The sequence below is a fragment of the Quercus suber genome, unplaced genomic scaffold (assembly GCF_002906115.3).
Source record: "Quercus suber isolate HL8 unplaced genomic scaffold, Cork oak 2.0 scaffold_568, whole genome shotgun sequence".
Classification (NCBI taxonomy): domain Eukaryota; kingdom Viridiplantae; phylum Streptophyta; class Magnoliopsida; order Fagales; family Fagaceae; genus Quercus; species Quercus suber.
The window spans coordinates 482,023-501,393 of NW_027070013.1; the positions used below are offsets into that span (position 1 = coordinate 482,023).

Genomic DNA, 19,371 nt, shown 5'->3' on the forward strand with positions numbered 1-19,371 from the left:
CGACTCCAGGTGTACAGCAGATTTTCGTTTTCCACATATGAAGTTACATCACGTGATGTCAAGTGTCAAAGCTCCCGCGTGCGCACGGATATATAGCCGTTCCAATTTCATAACTCACTCATTCAGCGAAGTTGGTGCGAATGCGATTTTGAAAAAGTAAAAGACGGTTCGGTTAAGTACATATATATATATATATATTTGAATCAGTCTCTTCCAATTTTCACTATCTAATACTGTGATATTCACATTCTAACTCCGAAGTTCAAACCAAAACAGAGTCATGGAAATGGAGATTTCGGTATTGACACCTTCACAGCGATACGCTGCGGCAGCTCTGTTTACACTTGCAATTCACCAGTCTCAGCTCCACCAAACTGAGCCTCTGAATAGTTTGGTCACTCTGGATGAGGAGCCGATTGAAGAAGGTGTAACTGTAAGCGGTGGGAAAAACGCTTTGGTTTCCGAAGATCCTCATCTTTGGGTCCACGAGAAATCTGGCTTGCTTTGGCCTGTTTTCAGGTACTCTTTTTGTTGTTTCTTTCTTTTACTATATATATATGCTTTTTGTTATTTTTGTGAATAAATTACCAATTGTTAATATGTGAGATTTAAAAAATAGGGAGGTAGAGTGTAGACAAGTTCAGAATCAGGATCTTCTAGTAAATTTAATCATTTAATTAGTTTTAAAGATTGTTAGGTCAATAGGATTATGTGATATATACAACAACTACAAAGCCTTAATAGGTATTCTATGATTGAACAATACTTTTGATTCGCTTCTCCACTTCATCTACCCTAATCTTATCCTATGATTCACATCCTTTTCAATCTCTCCATCTTTATAAATTATTAATCCAAGATATCAAAAGTTGTTGCTCTTTTTTTATCTCTTGACCGCCAAGTCTTACCTCCCCTTTCTTTTGTTTCTACTTTTACTAAACTTGCATTCTATGTACTCTGTTTTAGTAATACTTAATTAAAAGCCTTTAGATTCTAGAACGTCTCGTCAAATTTCTAACTTGGCATTAACTCTACTTCTAGTTTCAACTTTCATCCACTAAAACTATATCATTTGCAAAAAGCATACACCAAGACAATATATATATATATATATATATATATGTATGTATGTATGTATGTATTCAATTATATACATATATTTTAAATTCTTAGGAGTTTGTAATTCTAAGAATAGTTGGGAATTTTTGTATGAATATGGACAGGTTTCTTGAAGTGGATGACCAAGCCTGGCAAGGGTTAAAGGAAACTGCAGGAACTTCTTCACAAGTCCGGCATCACGTTGGAGCGGTATGTCTCTTCTGTGAACTATTTAAGGATTAAAGAAAGTTTTCTGACTAAAAAAAATTATTAACATAAAAAAGGAAGAAAAGTAGGTTTTTATTTCTTCTAAGGCAATGAATGCTCGATTTGTTATAAGAGAAATGGCTTTTTGACTGCTGGTTACTTCAATTCTGCCGATTAATGATAATCGGTGTTAAAGTGGATTGGTTTCCAATAATAGTGTGTGTGTGTGGTATTCTCTATCATGCTTTCTCATAAATCTTGAGGAGCTTATGCCCTTGGCTGAAGCATTGACATCCTAGCACTTGTTCTCCAATGTGGATATGTGCTTATCCTTAGTTCAACTTACTTTCATTGATGTTAATGTTATGGCTCCTGATTACAGTATAATGAGCATTTATTTGAATTTTTTATTATGTGAAAGAGGTGTCCTAGCAAACAAAGACAAATTGGAGTTGATTACTATTTATGTCAATTTGAATTGTGCTTGATTTGATGGCTTTCCATTAATTAGAGAAATTAAATAAGTATGTCACCAGAAACTTCATGACACTACGATTCATTGTGGATTATGAGTTCTTTCCTGGTTGCTTGTTCAATTTACAATTAGCAGAGAGCAAGCCAGTGGCTTGGTATACTTCATAGCTCCTCTAGTCAAGAAAATTATGTCTTATTGACCTACAAATAAATCATTTTTTCAAATTTATTTATTTTTCATCACGTTTTTGGCTTGACCCTTTGCTATATCTCATTTTTTGTTGAATACGACATTCATTTTATTTTCAGTTCTTGACGTTACTCTCAGAAGCAAGTGATGGACCTTCTTCAGAAAAATCTGATAAGGAACTAGCTTTGACAAAAGCTGTTGATGCTATGGTGCTTAGTATGGAGAGCCTTCCTCCTTCCTATGAGGAAAACAATGGGAGTCGTGAATATGAAATCAAATGCCGCAAGAAATATTCCAATTCTGAGACAGAATCAATCTCTGATGTGGCTGGAGACCCTTATGAAAACACACAGAAGACAAGGTCCCAGACTTCTTCTGGAGAAAAAGCTTCTAATGAATCTATAGGTGAAGCTTGTGAGAAACCTGTGGAAGAGGGAACACTGATCAGCTATCAGAGGAAAGTGACAGTTCTTTACATGCTACTTTCAGCTTGTGTTGCAAAGAACACTGAAGATGAAAAGAGATGTTCTCAATTAGGAAAGGGCTATGATGCTCGGCATCGTGTGGCTTTAAGGTTGCTGGCAACATGGCTTGGTGTCAAATGGATAAAAATGGTTAGTCTACTTGAACTATTTATTTACTGTAACCTCCCTTTAATTGGTTAAACTTCTAGGTAGTTTTTGCTCTTTCATGACAAACTAGCCTCTTATACTTCAAACAAGAATGTGCGTGCATGTGTGCATTAATAATGTTTTATTTTACTTCTGAGCTGACCTACAATATTAGTCATTTTATTTCAGAAGTTTTTCCATGTGCCATTTTTGAAAACTTTGGTCTTTAACAGGAAGCCATGGAGATAATAGCTACTTCCTCTCTAATGGCTTCTGAGAAAGATGAAGGAGCAGAGGAAAAAAAATCAGATACCCCAGAGAGCTCTTGGGATACATGGAAGCGGGGAAGTATCATTGGTGCTGCTGCTTTGACTGGAGGAACCTTGATGGCCATCACTGGTGGTATGGGAACTGTTGGTTTTACTAGAATGGATATCTTTTCTTCAAAAAATTTATGCTAATATGAGTGATTGTTATTTATCATTGACATTATTTTATTTTATCACAGGCCTAGCTGCCCCAGCTGTTGCACAGGGTTTGGGTGCTCTGGCTCCTACATTGGGCAGTGTTGTCCCTGCGATTGGAGCTAGTGGATTTGCTGCTGCAGCAAGTGCCACAGGATCTGTAGCTGGTTCTACTGCTGTTGCTGCATCATTTGGAGGTATGTAAAATGGAATTTCTTTTCTAAAATTTGTGATTAACTATGAAGTGCTAAAGGATAAGAGGAAACAAATTTCTTTTTTAAATAGTTTTTGCTTTTGGCTTTTTCCATTTAAACGGAAAATGTGTTGTGATCAGAAATTTAATGATAATCTTATATAGGATGCCATCTTCATTTGTTTATTTGTATAATGTTTTAACTGCTGTTGTAACTAATCCAAAATATGAAGTAAGAAAATTACAAAGTGCCCAATCTAGCTTTTCATGTTTTTTAAGATTGTCAGTTTACATAAAATTTGCCACTGAATGTATGTGTTTGCATGTGTGTGTGTATGTATGTGAGAGAGAGAGAAAGGACTTAGTTTGATTCTGTGATGTTTGCAAATAGCCTGGTAAGGGTCACAGTCCTAAATAATACCAATTTACATGGTAATAGCGGTTGTTAGAAAAGATAAAACATAACTTTTAATTAATACAATAGAAAAGGCAAGACCTAATTTTGACACCATGATAGGTGTGGGAAAATATAAATAAGAAGACAAAGAAGAAAGAGATGGTAGAAAGAGAAAGAGAGAGAATGTTTGAAATCAACATGGTTCAGCCTTGTAGGCCAATAGCGAAAGGCTCATTGATGGGTATTTATAGTAGACTTCCTAGAGACTAACAATTCTTGAAATACCAATAGAATTAGGATTACTTTGCTTGTACGCCAAGTTAGACTATGCTTACTTTTCTTGCACTCAAAGTAGAATTAGATATAGTGAACCTAGATTAAAGTTATAATCAAGTTTGGGCCTTGATATTTTTAATTGTGGTAATCCATGCAATGACTTAATCTTGATGTTGTGAAGTTTGCATACAATCTTGCAGAATCATAACCCTATACAAAACCAATCTATGCACTATGTTAGTTAAGGACAGAGACTTCAAAGGATTCTACATCTTAAACCAGTGCTTTGTCTAGAGTATAATGTGTATATGACTGCAGAAAAGCAAGTTTAGGAACACCCTCAAGCATTGCTTCTATATCTTAAAATTGAAAGAGAAAAAACAGTGTACAAGGATAAAGCCACTCATACTTTTTGCATCACAGCCGCTGGAGCTGGCCTTTCAGGGACTAAAATGGCTAGAAGAATTGGATGCATTGAAGAATTTGAGTTCAAAGTAGTTGGGGGAAATCATAACCAAGGCGTGAGTCCCTTAATCATTTTATCTGTATTTTTTTCCCTAGGGGGAGAGTGTTTTAAGCCTATTTCAAGCAGGTCCCACATTGGAATGATGATATATCCAATACTTTTTCGAGTATTGAATGTTGTCTATGCTCACTGCTCACAATTATTAACATAACTTTTTTCCCCCAGCGACTAGCAGTTGGAATTTTGGTTTCAGGAATGGTTATTGACGTAGAAGATTTTATAAGACCTTGGGAGGGTCATTATGATAACTTGGAGAGGTATGAAACACATTATTACCACATTATCTAAAAAATAGAACCCGTATTCTTTACTAAGATTGGAAATTTGTATTTCCAGAATTTGATGTAAGTTGGCAGTTTCATATGTAATTGCACACCCCCACCTGCCACCCCTCCTTTTCTTGGTCTCTTACCTTTGGTTTCTGTCAAAATCTCTGATCTTTCCATTTTATATCCTCTGGTTTCATGACCAAGGATTTGCCACTTTATGATCAATTGATTTTGTATGGTTTCATATGATGCATCACCAATTTATTCTTAATCTAACTTTTAAAAGATCTTTTGGTTCTTCACAAGTGGTTTTTCCACTAGAGACTTCCATTGCCTAGAAAATAGATCCTCATGTCTTTCTACTTAGAAATTCATATTAAAGGAGTGCAATATATAGGTATGCTCTCTGGTGGGAATCTAAGAATTTGATTGCATTGAGCACTGCAATTCAGGATTGGCTTACTTCAAGTATTTTCTTGAACCTTCTAACTCTCACTACTGATGACTGTTTATAGGTTGCATTTTAATGACTGACAACATTTTCTCCTTTTGCAGGAGTTGCATTGCAGTTAATGAAACAAGGTGCCATGATGACTGTATTAAGCACACTTGTGGCGGCATTGGCTTTGCCAGCTACATTAATCACAGCATCTGATCTAATAGACAGCAAATGGGCAATTGCTGTGGATAGGTAAGTTATCTTTTGTTTTGTTTTTTGTTTTTTATTTTTTATTTTTTGGCCTAGGGAAGACCTACTTATCAAGATGGAAGATATAAGAAAGTAGTCTTGAGTTTCAATATATGCATATTAGACACACAGGCAACAGTGTGTTGAGTGGTGGCCTTCATTTATGTGCACAACATAGGAATTTCATTGATACGCTGGTTTGCTTGGCCAAAAATAATGAATTTGGAATACTTGTTTCTTCCAAGAAGGGATGATTTTCCCATTGTACCATGATGCCCTGGACTGTACATGATTTTTTCATTGAGTAGCCAAACGCAAGTAGTTTTTTTTTTTGGGGGGGGGGGGGGGGGTGTGATATAATTGGATGACATTCGTTACACATGACATCCCAATCAGTGAACAGGGTCATCTAGAAGTTGCAAAATGCTCCTGGTAATTCTAGAAAAACTAGAGTACTTGCTATTAGAGAAGTGCACATTATACAACAGTTGTTTTTCTAGTTAGTCTTCAAATCCGGCAACATTCGTCATGGTCTTTGCATGTGTGCATTGAATCAGTCTCTTAAATTTTAGCATTCTCACTATCAGGAACACAAATTTGAAATATTAGCATTGAGCATGAGTGATTACTGAGAATCCTTTTTCCCTCTCAATTTAATTCTAGCCCTCCTTTCTTTTTGTTTAGGTCAGATAAAGCTGGGAAGTTGCTTGCTGAAGTGTTGTTGAAGGGATTGCAAGGAAAAGGTAGGAAAATTTCATGTTAATTTAAAAATATATTTGTGAGATTGTTGGTATCATCCCTAGCTTCTCCATGCATGGTCCAGGCCTGTAACACTCATAGGTTTCTCACTGGGGGCGCGAGTAATTTTTAAATGTCTCCATTGTTTGGCCGATGCAGAAGGAGATAACGGTAGTGTTCACTTTGCTTCATGTTTGTTGATAGATGGGATTGTTGTTTCAAATTTGTTGTTAGATGGGATTGTTATTTGGGTGAAGTTCTTTTTTGTTATATTTTTGTAGCTGGACTTGTAGAACGGGTTGTTCTTCTTGGGGCACCAGTTTCAATTAAAGATGAAAATTGGGAGGAGGCTAGAAAGGTAGTTGGTTGCGTTTGTGATTTCTTGATTGGTTCATTGTGCAAGCTTTTCTATACTGCTGTTTTTTTCCAAGAGGTTGGTAGTGGTCCGTTGTACTAGAGCTTGGTAGTGGTTTGCAGATGGTTGCTGGCAGATTTGTGAATGCTTATTCCACAACTGATTGGACACTTGGCATTATTTTCCGTGCAAGGTATATAGGTCATTCACATGTAAATTTGGATATTGTTTTTGTGAAGGAGGATATTTTAGTAGCTCTTATATTATCAGCGAACATGAGAAGAAAATATTGTGCTTGTTGCATATGCTTATATATTGCTTGTGAAAATAGAAAGACGAAAATAAATGTGGTTTAGATTGATGTTCTAGACTAATTAGAGTTAAAAGACTTGCAATACAAGTAGAATCAGGATTTCTTTGCTTGCACACCAAGTATGATTGGACTAGGGTTTTTTTTCCTTGTACACCAAGTAGGGTTGGACTTGGGCCTTGACTAGAAATTTTTCGTGTTCCTTGATATCTTAAATACTGCCCATTGTTTTTACAATAAAATTATGAATTATGCCTCACCTAGTTATTACTACTTTATAGATGATTAGTTAATTATAGACAAAAGTACACTTTTGGCCCTTAAAATTCTAAGGTTGTTTTCATTTCGGCTCTTTACATTTCAAAATTTTCATTTTGGCCCTTTATGTTTGATTTTGTTATCATATTGGCCATATTATCTATTTATGTTAATAATCTGTTGATACTTGACAATATATGGGGTGATGTGGCTTAATGGACACCATTTATTTGGTACTTAATGTTCAGATTACTAACAGAATTGGATGGTAGGCCAATATGAAAACAGAATTAAATATGAAGAGTTAAAATGAAAATTTTGGAATGTAAGGGCTAAAATAAAAATAACCCAAAACTTTAAGGACCCAAAAGTGTACTTGAATCTTAATTATATGAAATAGATTGCCAACATAATTAATAATATCTGCTAGGAATTTCTTAAACCCTATGGTTTATTGTTAGACGAGAAACTCCCACCATTTATAATGGTGACCTATTATTATTATTTTCAAGTTATGTGATACCCTGAATTACTGCATCTGATGCACTGCTATTTGCCTCCTCTACCCATTTATAATGGTGACCTATTATTATTATTTTCAAGTTATGTGATACCCTGAATTACTGCATCTGATGCACTGCTATTTGCCTCCTCTACCCATTTATAATGGTGACCTATTATTATTATTTTCAAGTTATGTGATACCCTGAATTACTGCATCTGATGCACTGCTATTTGCCTCCTCTACCCATTTATAATGGTGACCTATTATTATTATTTTCAAGTTATGTGATACCCTGAATTACTGCATCTGATGCACTGCTATTTGCCTCCTCTACCTCTTTTAATTAGCACTATCTTTGAATTCAATACTTATATAGAACTAAGAGGTTTTACATGTACAGTTTACTTTCTCAAGGATTAGCTGGTATTCAACCTGTTGATGTACCTGGGATTGAGAATGTACGTACTTTGTTTCCTATCTTTCTCATTGAGTATTGTAATTCATGTTCATATTTTGCTTTATTCAATACTGATGATTCTTCCATTGGTTTTGCAGGTTGATGTAACAGAAATCATAGAAGGCCACTATTCTTATCTTTGGGCCGCAAAACACATCCTAGAGCAGCTTGAACTAGATTATTACTACCCCTATTTCAGAAGCACATTTTCCAAACCCCAGGAAGAAAAAGCTCTTTAATTTAGGCCTCGCTTCTTTGCTTTGGTCTTACACTTTACTGCTTTTCCTCTTCTTCTTCTTTTTGTTATTATTTATTAATAAACCTTTCTTTATTTTCCTTCCTTTTTATATGTAATCTCTCTTCTTTTTCAGTAATTAGCTTCAAAGGTATCTAGGCCAATTATCTCAGATATATTAATTAATGCCTTAAAACGTGGCTATAGGTCCTTTTTTTTTGTAGTGCATAATACTCCTGGTAGTGTGTGCTTTTGGACAAAGAGTCACAAACTTGCTCAAGTTTTGATACCTCCATTCATGATCCTTTCCTTCTCCCTATGGCCAGTTTGAATTATCATGGGAAAAATGAGATGAGATGCTCCAACTCTGAGTTGCTTTGCAAAGTGACCGCTTTTGGTTTTAGTTTGGAAAATTAACTCCCTAAACTAAAGAAAATGGTAAGATTGCACGAATCCACTTTTTTCTGACTTTTGTTATTTATATGATTTTGTTGCTACATTATTAATATGTAGACACACAAATGCTAAATCCCAAGTGGTTGGTTTAATGGTTACTAAAGACTCACTTAGAGCCACTTTCAAGGGATTTTGTTTAAATGTTTTTCCCTTAACTAGGTACCATAAATGTATGTATTAATTTTTTTTTTTTTTTTGGAAGTACAGGTTTTAATCTAAATTTTTTTAAATATGTGGGAATTTTGAAGCCACCCACAAACAATGAGGCTTAAAATGTAATTTGCATTATTTTTGGCTGCCCATACATACTATGCTTGTTAACACACTTGTGGATTTGTTTTAGATCCAAGTTCTTGTTTGGGAGTGGCCAAAAGCCTTATAAGTTAGTGGCATTTCCTTCTTGCTCCCCTTTTTGAGGAGACAAAGGTTCGAATCCTCCATTCCCACTATTATAACTATTAGATTATCAAAAAGAAGAGTTTAAAACTCGTTGCTAAAAGGGCTTCCTCTCAATTGCTATTGTGTATGGATGACAAAAATGCTCCGTCCTACGCAAGTTATCTTCCCTTGCCTGAAGAGGTAATGATGATGTGAGGGTGGATTTCTCTCAAGTCTCAACTACTCTCTGTGTAGGGATGACAAAAATGCCTTGTCTCACTTTGCTCACCGTGCCCTGAGCCTCTTGAATAATAAGGCTCTTGGTGAAAAAATTGAATCAGTAGATTTTTGGGCAATTTAATAAAAGCCTCGAAAACTGAATCATCAAATCAGTAAAACAAGTCATGCCTTGTCTCACTTTACTCACCGTGCCTTGAGCCTCTTGAGTAATAAGGCTCTTGGTGAAAAAATTGAATCAGTAGATTTTTGGGCAATTTAATAAAAGTCTTGAAAACTGAATCATCAAATCAGTAAAACAAGTCATCCGAGGCCAGAAAAGTAAAACAATGGAGCAATGAAAATAGTCATCAAAGTTTGAAAAACTGAATCAGCATAGGGCTTGAGCCAGCCATCAAAAATCTAAAAATCTAAAAATTGAATCAGCATAGTCTTCGAGCAAGTCAAAGTCCTAATAAGTAAGAATTGAACCAACAGCACATGGGCTCAAGGCTTGAAAAGGGCAAGATCAGTGAGTTACTCTTAAGTATTAAGCATGAGAAAAAAAATTGTTGGGAAGGGAGAGTACATGATCTTTGTGCATGTTGGTCATGTTTTTCTTTCAGTGTAATGGGACCGATAATATAAAGCACTCACAATTAATAGGTAATGTCAATGAGAATGAAAGAAGTTGTGGAGATTTTCTATATTCTTTGATTTATTGTTGATGAAGCTTTTTGAACCCTTAATTTATGTAACTAGTGGATGTACCTCGCGATGCGCGTGTTTGATATTAGTTGTTTTATAATACTCATATGTGTTATAATGTTTGGAAAATTAATTTCAATTATGTATTATACGTTACTAAAATAATAAATGAAAAAAAAAATTGTAACACAATATATCCATAAATAAGCACAATTAATTAGACTCTAAAAATGCCACTATATGTGCCCTTTTTTGTTTGATTAAGTGTACGTTTCCAATATAAATTTTTTATTATTTCTTTTTTTAGAAGTATTTATTTTTTTTAAAAGAAAACATGTGAACTTTTGAAGGCTAAGCATCTAAGATTTAAGATTTATAATTTCTAATTTGCAAAACTAAATATACATGCCAAGAGATTAAAAATAAAACAGTAATTGAATGGAGAAATATAAACTTATATTATTTCATATCTCACGTTTAATTTTACTTACATCTGAGTACCTTAATCACTTACAAAGATTAAACACTTTCCAGAAATATAAATAAAGACAAAAAAACACATACCTTTTAGAAACTCTATATGTTGTTAAAGCATTGTATCAAGCTTTGATATTGTTGTTAAGAAGTTTAAATCATATGCACCTGAAACAAAAGCCAATTTCATACTCTTTTTGACACTAATCTCACTATTTGTCTCCAATCCTACTTTTCTATTGGCCTTTTGATATTTTGTGATATTGGAATATATAAAAGAACATGAAAACTAACATTGAATGGAGAAAACCTTTCATTTTTTAAATTAATGAAATTAAAAGTGGAAGAGTTCAAGAAATTGAAAAATGGAGTAGAACAAAATCTTTTAATTTTTTTGCATTTATGACTTAAACTAATCATTGATAAGAAGATGAGAGGTGAAAGGCTAAACAAAAAAGTACTCATACAAAGCGCCACGTGGCAATACCTCATGCACTTCGCATGAAGTCTCTGCTTTTATATATAACTAGTCACAAACCCGCGCATTGCGCGTGATAATTTTTTAGATAAAATACTACTTTAATCCCTAAACTTTATAAAGAGTTTAAAAAAAAAGTTTTATCATATTTTTCATAATTTTATCTATAACATTTTTTTACCATTATCATATATTTATTGGTTGATGATTTGTATAAAATAGACACTAAATGAGAGGTAGAACTATTCAATAATTTTTTTTTAAATCATGGTATATGAAGATTATGATTATATATATATATATATATATAATTTCCCTAATTAGAGTTTGATTAGTTTTAAGTTTAAATTTTGTATTATTATATTAATTGTTGATTTTATTTCACTATAAAGTTTATAATATCTTATGTATAGCCATCTCTATTTTATTTCTTACTCTTCTTTACCACCTTTAAAAAAAAAAGGGGGGGGGATGTGGTTGAATTTAAATGTTAAATAAAATGATATGAGAAAAAAAAAATACATAAAAATAAACTAACTTATCCAAATAATTCTATGTAATATAAATATAGTACATTATTATATACTATTTTTAATTATTTATTATGCAGTATGATAATATTTAACAATCAAAGTCAAAAAAAAAAAAAAATTAAAACGCAAAACTAAATCCCATCAACCAAAATAGAGTTCTAAAGTATACAAAACTTTATCAAGCTAAAATAGAGATACAAAAAAATAAAAATAAAAATTCACCAAAAATTGAGGGAGAAAGAGTGAGAAATAACCACTTTTTTGTGAAAGAAAATTATGTAAAGAATGGAAGAGTGAATGACAAACTTATGCTAAGATGATGATAATAAAATAAAAAAAAACAAAATAAAGGAAGATAAAAGGAAAGAGGAAGAGTGATATCAAGGTAGAATGTTTGGGGAGATGAAAAGGAAAAGAGAAGGAGAAAGTGTAAATGTTAAAAAAAAATGAGTACAATTTGATGAGCACAATAAAAAATTACATTTTTTATTTTTTAAAACAAAAAGAGAGCAAAAATATAATTAATTTAATGATAAGGAGGATGTGGTTGAATTTCAATATTGAGTAAAATAGAAGAGAAGAAAAAGAAAAAAAAAATTAAAAGATATAACAATAAATACTAAATTATCCAAATTATGGTATGTAATGAATACTATTTTATTTTTATCTACTATCTTTAATTTTTTATAATGTAATCGGATAAAATTTAACAATCAAAGAACAAAATAATAACATAATAATAACTTAAAACACAAAACTAAATCATATCAACCTAAATTGGAATTCTTAAACACAAAAATTTATCAACCTAAAGCGGAGATGCAATAAAAAATAAAAATTCACCAAAACATTAAGAGAGAGAGAGAGAGAGAGAGAGAGAGAGAGAGAGAGAGAGAGAGAACTTTTTTGTGAGAGAAAACTATGCAAAGAATGGAAAAGAGTGACAAATTTATAGTAAAAGGGAAGGAATAAGAAAAGACAAATAAAAGAAGATGAAGGGAAAGATGAATAACAATATTAAAGTAGAGGGTAGTGGGGAGATAAAAAGGTAAAAGAAGAAGAAAGATTGAAGAAAGTGTAAATATTTTAAAAAATAAGTGAATGTAAACAAAAATTATAGGAAAATTGGAAATAAAAAGAAATATATATATATAGATGTTAAAACAGACAAAGATGAATATGTAAAATTAATAATATATATATATATATATTTGTAAAAAAAAAAGGAATAAATATTAAATAATAATTATGTGGCGAATGACGTGGTGATGAGGTGGCGCAACAGGAGTTCAGCAGTAATAAATGCCACGTTTCAGCTTTTAGTAATATATAGATATATTGATGATTGATATTGATTGATTTGTCTGTTCTTGCTGCAAAAGGCACCTTTTATGGCTATTTGAAATGTTCTCCCATAAGAGCATTAGTACTGGGGAATGCTAATGCCAAATGTAAGGGGAATTTAGCATTTTAAGTCCCAAAATGCTTTGCATCAGGGAATGCTAAACTCAAGTATTGCAAATTTTTTTACAATACTGCTACAGTGCAATTCTACCTTTAGAATTGCACTGTAGCACAATTCTAAACTAAATATTAATTTTTTATTACATCAGTTCTCTCTCCTTCAGTCCTCTCTCCCTCTCACTCCCACTTTGTCTCTCTGCTCCCACTCCATGCAAAGTCCCTCTTTCTCTCATGGTTTGATCTGGGTATGGTGGTGGGTTGGGATCGGTTGATGGTGGGTTTGGATTGGCGTGGATCGGTGGGCTGGGTGTGCTGGAGATGGCTCTAATGGGTTTGACAAAGGTTTGAATCGGAGAGGGTGGATTGCTGGAGATGGCTTCGATGGGTTTGACAGAGGTCTGAATCGGAGAGGGTGGGTTGCTGTGTTTGACCGTGGGTTGCTATGTCGTGCTTGGTCGGTGAGGTCTGGGTTGTGCTTGGTTGGCGAGGTCTGGGTTCTGCGTTTTGGTCGGCGTGGGTCATAGAGTGGGTTTTTCTTTTCCTTTTTTAATATGGGTTTTTGGTGGGCAATGGTGGTGTGGTGGGCATGGGGGAGGCATAGTGGTGGTGACTGGGTAGTGGAGGCGTGGTGATAGAGGTTGAGGGAAGGTGGAGGAGAAAATTGGAAAAAAAGAAAAAAGAAAAAATATATTTTATTGCGTAAATATATTATTTTAATGAGTAGAATAGGAAAATAAAAATTTGGGATGATGAAAGTATTGTAAAATGATATAGTATAATGATAAAGTGGCTTTTTGAAATTGTAAAATAGAGTAGAATTGAAATTCTCCAGTACTAATGCTCTAACTTTGTTCTAAACTCTAATTCGTTCTTCTTTCATTTCTCTTTAGTGATTTTTAATATATATATATATTTTTTTTAAGTTCTAAAAATACCTCAACTACCTTTTCTTGAATATTCAATCACACCAACTGATACAGTCTGTCAGTCAGTAACTACTCCTACATATATACAGGTACAGGTGAAAGCACCGACTTTAAAAATATTGCTTGTAAAATAATCTCCGTATGTATAAATCTTCAATTATACAATCCACATGGAGTAGTTGTGAACATGCATGATGGCCAAACCTGACCATGTCTTGCAACCAATTCCTGGGCCATTTGCAAAGAGTATGTCTACTACTACAATAATTTTCATAATTTTGGTCACAATTTGCCTATGTAACGAGTTATAACATGGTAAGAAAAAAAACGATGGATCTATGTAAGTTTATAATTTCACCACTAATAAGTTGCGCGTAAACAAATCGATTTTTTTTTTTATTTAGAAAGTGACAAATTGACAATTAAAGTTGTGAAAATGGTTGTGGTACATTGGTACCATACTGATCAGTTACCTATTTGGAAAATTGGAATGAAATGCATTATTACTTTCACCACACTGCCCCCACCATCGTTAAGCACTGCTTGCTTGCTGTACCGTAGCTTCCTCAATTGATTCCCAGACTTCAAGGCCAAGCAAAAGACATCCTCCTTAGACTTAGTGATACTGATATCATTGGCTGACCTACATCATTATACATAGTTGCCTAGTTTGTTTACTTTCTAAATTATACGGAAATGATTTATTACTTTTTTGTTTTTCTTGGAAAAAAATGATGACATTTTAGATAATCAGCCAGTTTATGTGCAATTTTCAAGCCCGTCACACATGGTATGTGTATGACAAATGAAATGGGATTAGAGTTAACAGACTATAGGACTTCTTAAAGGGTCAGGGTTAATGGTTGCCATGTTATTTGCAACATTATTCTATTGCCTATTGAATCATTAATGATAAACTGTCAGTTCTTTGCGAGATGGGAGGGCTTTTGTTATAAATCTTTATCATTATAGGGCACATGATGTTTTTAAAATTTAGGTCATTTCCACAGAATGGGTTTCACATGAGAGAGAGGTCTTAAGTCTTAACAATTCGACTTATGCTATTTTTCCATTATATAAAATTTCTTTGATAAAAACAACGTGATTCACCATATTGTTTACTCAAATAATTTTCTAAGCCAAACTTAAGACGAATTAGGTGGTCCCTTGGAGACAAAGAAAACTTGTAAGAGCAGCTGAGACAATGAGAAAAGGGTGTGTGCGCATGCTAGTGGGCAAGGATCGGTGCTCCCGAGTAGTTTAGAATGAGCAATTTTTTTGAGGCTTCTTGCTGGTTGCAACTTGCGTTAATCAATGCAATTGTACAAGTGGGGACAAAGTGAGACCTAAGGCATCTCTTTGTTTTATATTTGTGATCTCTGGATTAAGTGGGCTAAATGTCTAGCTGGCAATGCCACTACACTTAACATATATATAAGCTGTTATATATGGCGAAGATTGTTACTTCATAGTTGCATATTTGGACGTCCAAAAGTATGGATACAAATCATACAATAAGGTTTACATGGGTTGTCTTGTTTATTGCCATTGGTGTTGTTGGGGTGAAAGGTGATGGGATAGGAAATGGCACGGCCAATTCTCAAAGCAACACTACTTCTTTAGCTCTTAAAGGAAATGAAGATACAGGAGGGAGGAACAAAACCTACAATGAAGTTGAAATCAACAAGAAGAATAGATATAATGGTGCATATTATAGAAGAGGTGGAGGTGGAGGTAGTGGTGGTGGTGGAGGTGGAGGTGGAGGTGGGGTTGGGGGTGGGGGTGGAGGGGGTAGGGGAGGAGGCAGCGGCGGCGGTGGTAATTATAGATGGGGATGGGGGGGTGGTGGAGGAGGGGGAGGGGGAGGAGGGGGAGGGGGAGNAGTCTCTGAAACGCAATTTATAAGCTATATATAACAAAATAGCAGCACCAGCAAAAAAGAAATTAGAGCAAGAAGAAAAAATAAAAACAGAAGAAGAAGGAAAGAAGTCGAAAGCCAAAAAAAAAAATCCAGAAACGGAAGGTCGCGCACGACCTTCCGTTTTTGGGTTTTATTTATTTATTTATAAACACATATATGGGTATTTGAGCTTGATCTTTTTCTGGATTTTTTCTCTCTTTGTGATCTGATTGAATTTTTATTTTTATTTTTTGGTATTTCGGCTTGTACATGACAAACTTGAAATTTTTTCAAATTTTTTTGGTTTGTAAATCGAGTCTCTAAGACTCGATTTCCAGGTGGTCTCCACGTGAACACAAATGCCACATCAGACCATAAAAATTGAGTCTTTGACACTCGATTTATATGCCAAAATCGAGTCTTTTAGACTTGAGATGCTAATAAATAATATAGTTTGGAAACCGAAACTACTAATTATATAGTTGGAATGTTATGTCTAGTTAGCCATTTTGGCCTAGAAATATGTAATATGCCTAATCCTCTTTGCACAAATCCCACGAACCTAAGAAAAAGAAGGGGAGTGCCAGGTGGTAACCTTATTAGGAATGTAGGACTATGATGTATGAGCTGTGAGGACATATGATATCAGTATATTTTTCCAAAAAGTCAAGTTTCACAGCTTATTTCATGACTACAACTTGTTGAACTGCAAATTGGGATTGGTGATAGATATAAGTTGTGTGAGTAGTAAATTTAAATAAAAGAGATTGTCTATCATTCTCTTAAGTTCTTACCGACTTTAAAAAATAATTGGGGAATGAATTACAGTATATCCCTAACAAAATAGTGTTTTTTACAAGCAATAAAAGCTATTAGTTGGACCCAAAATACTATACAATAAAAGCCAACAGAGTTTCCATTTTGGAACCGAAAAGAAAAAGGAAAACGATGGTGCACTAGTCCCCAGTCCCCACGAAAGAAAAATTATGCATCAAGACAAAGGAGACCATCCTTTTGGCTCATGTGGAGACCATCCTTTAAAATTATGCATCATATTTTTCCAACCTTTCACAGTACTTTCACCATGTTTTGCAGTCTCAAATCTTTTTTTTTCTTTGACTAAATAATCTCAAATCTGAAACACGTGCAATAATCACCCGATAAAAGGTGCAAATAAGTGGTGCACAAGGATGTACTTTTGTAAAATTATTTTTCGATCAAATCAAAAAAGATTGAAATAATTTTGCCAAAAATTCAACGTGATGCTCAAAGTATCTGCCTATCTTTACTTTACATGCCACCAAATTGAATGAAAAGCAAATAGCTCCGTAATTTCCAGGAAGAGAAACAAAACGACGAAACTGAACCTCGGTTGGGTTATAGGCTTATAGCCTGTAGGACATTCAGAAAGTGGAAAATATATATGAGAAAAAGCTCAAGGAATCTTTACCACTGCTGTTCGTAGAGTTATCATTAGAAGCATCCTTTCGGTGAGGCCCAAAAAGATTTTCTGTTGGTGTGGCTGTGAGCTGCAACCATTAAACAACAATATTATCAACACAATCATTTTGGCACTTAATTTCATGATTTGCTGTCTTGTGCTATTATGATTTGTGAGTGATTGACAAAATTTGGTGGGCAGTGGGCAAAAAGTATCCAACACTCATAGTCGTTAAACTTAATAAGTTGTGAAATTTGATGTAAAATTGGTTGTCTTTAGATTTATTTATCACTAAAGCTTCGCTTTCTTGTTTTTGTTAGGTGGAATTCAAAGGCAACTTTTTTACTGTTATCTTGGCTTTTCTTTAGCCTGAGGTTGTTTTTGATTGGGAACTTGTAAATATTGTATTTGATAGTAAGTCTTTTCTAGCTATGACATCTTTTGTAAATTGGGTAGCCTCCCATACCCTAAATCTTCTTATTTCCTTTGATTATTATCTTGTCGGTTTGGGCGGCCTCGAACTTGGCTTTTGGGTCTTTGCCCATCTCCTTTATCCTCTTTTGGGTCTTTTTCTTCCCCTTTGGATAGAGACTTTTCTTTTTAACGAGAGTCTTATTTAAGGAAAATCTTTATAGTAGAATTTTAATTTATGATGTCTGTTTTATGATAGTATTTATCATTAAATTAAGACACCAATTGGTTTTGAGTGTAGACGAGATTTGAATTCAAACTTCTTATTCAACAACAAGTGACTTATTAGTTGAGCCAAATAAAACTCACCTCTAAAAAGAAAAAAAAACTGATAAATTATTATTGTTAAATATATTAAACTACTATTTGTAAATCCATAAATAGTATACATTCAGTAAACTAGAATTCTATATTACTGCATGATTCAAAATTGGGTAAAATTGAATGAGTTAATTAAAGTTAATCGGATTCAGAACATAGAAAAAGAAATTCATCAAGGCTAGTGTTTGACATTATGTCCTTACTTTTTAAGAAAAATTTCGTCTCCCACAATAACTTGGACGCTTGCCTTCCTGGATATATTATCTATTACACCTAAGAAATACTGTAACCTTTGTGCCTGAAAAATTAACCAAAGTTTACGTTTAACTCTCTCTAATAGACACTATATAGAAATATGATGCAAAAAGGTACTAGACTGAAACGCAAGAGGGATAGACATCTATAGACAGAATTATGATTATTTAAAATAGTTGCGAAAGCAAAAGACATAATCAATGAATAGACACAAAAAAGAGATAGTAGCTAGTAAGCTTGAAATGTTTGTTAACAAAATTTTAAAATTTAAATAAATTTTGTCTAAAAAGATATATATAGGTAGAGACCAAGCCAGACCCATGACCATGCCCACGTCTGGTCCCAACCCAATTCACTTTGGTGCGGTGGACTAGGGTGAGAATGAACCATTCGAGTTCCTAAACAATGAACATGAGGCTAGGGTGAATCCAATTAAGCACGGCTTTTATTCTTAGTTTCTCATACTCGACCCTACAAGAAGTACCATCACTATACCCTTTTTAGAATTTGGGCGTCACTCTCTCAATCACGTTCACTGTGATTTACTAGACCAAGAAACAAACAATTATGTGAATCTGACACAAAACTTTCCTATAATTCTTTGCTCCCGATTTCAATTTCGTCCGCAATAAATAATGTTTGAAAATCAACTGTGGTTACTCTTAATGAGATAGTTGTGAACAAATCAATACATTAATGTGAAACTGTAACACCAAAATTTTCAATTCTACCCATATTAATTTCGGAGTCTTTATTTCTCAAAAAAAAAAAAAAATTCCAATGTCTTAAGTATAACTCAAAACATGACCCCTATTTATAAAGCGATTAGTCAAGACACCAAGTAATTGGTTTAAGGTCTACATTAAGTTATAACATAGAATTTGAAGTTTGCAAGTGTAGTTATAATTGTTCATGACCCACTTAAACTCTATTCATGAATAGGGTGAAATAACCCAATTAATAGTGAAGCTTGTTACTATTTGAATCCATATCCTCATACTTGCAAGGTCATATATGACTTAATGGTCTTGAGCTTAGCGGTTGAAAGCGTTAGCTGGACCCTAGTAAACTAACAAGACCCAACAAAAATCTCAATTTT

The 19,371-nt window shown here is 33.9% G+C and overlaps 2 protein-coding genes across 3 annotated transcripts; both read left to right on the plus strand.

Moving 5' to 3' along the window:
• Window positions 1-239: 239 nt before the first annotated feature.
• On the plus strand, window positions 240-8,555 carry LOC112035795 (uncharacterized). 2 transcript variants are annotated; one of them, XM_065764549.1, is made up of 15 exons: window positions 241-519; window positions 1,224-1,308; window positions 2,089-2,583; window positions 2,814-2,982; window positions 3,089-3,241; window positions 4,334-4,431; window positions 4,602-4,693; window positions 5,103-5,173; window positions 5,261-5,396; window positions 6,078-6,134; window positions 6,214-6,302; window positions 6,413-6,489; window positions 6,609-6,679; window positions 7,960-8,017; window positions 8,115-8,555. In XM_065764549.1, exons 1-15 carry the CDS (start codon window positions 281-283, stop codon window positions 8,253-8,255), a joined length of 2,031 nt encoding a protein of 676 aa, XP_065620621.1. In that variant the 5' UTR covers window positions 241-280; the 3' UTR covers window positions 8,256-8,555. The 2 variants fall into 2 exon arrangements, with proteins under 2 accessions (XP_065620622.1, XP_065620621.1); XM_065764550.1 differs by lacking the exons at window positions 4,334-4,431; window positions 4,602-4,693; window positions 5,103-5,173 and having other exon boundaries at window positions 240-519.
• Window positions 8,556-15,380: 6,825 nt separating this feature from the next.
• On the plus strand, window positions 15,381-15,702 carry LOC136063736 (uncharacterized; the record flags this gene model as incomplete). The annotated part of the gene is made up of 1 exon (XM_065764540.1): window positions 15,381-15,702. A coding segment is annotated over exon 1 (322 nt), but the record flags the coding sequence as incomplete, so codon positions are not given.
• Between the last annotated feature and the right edge of the window lie 3,669 nt (window positions 15,703-19,371).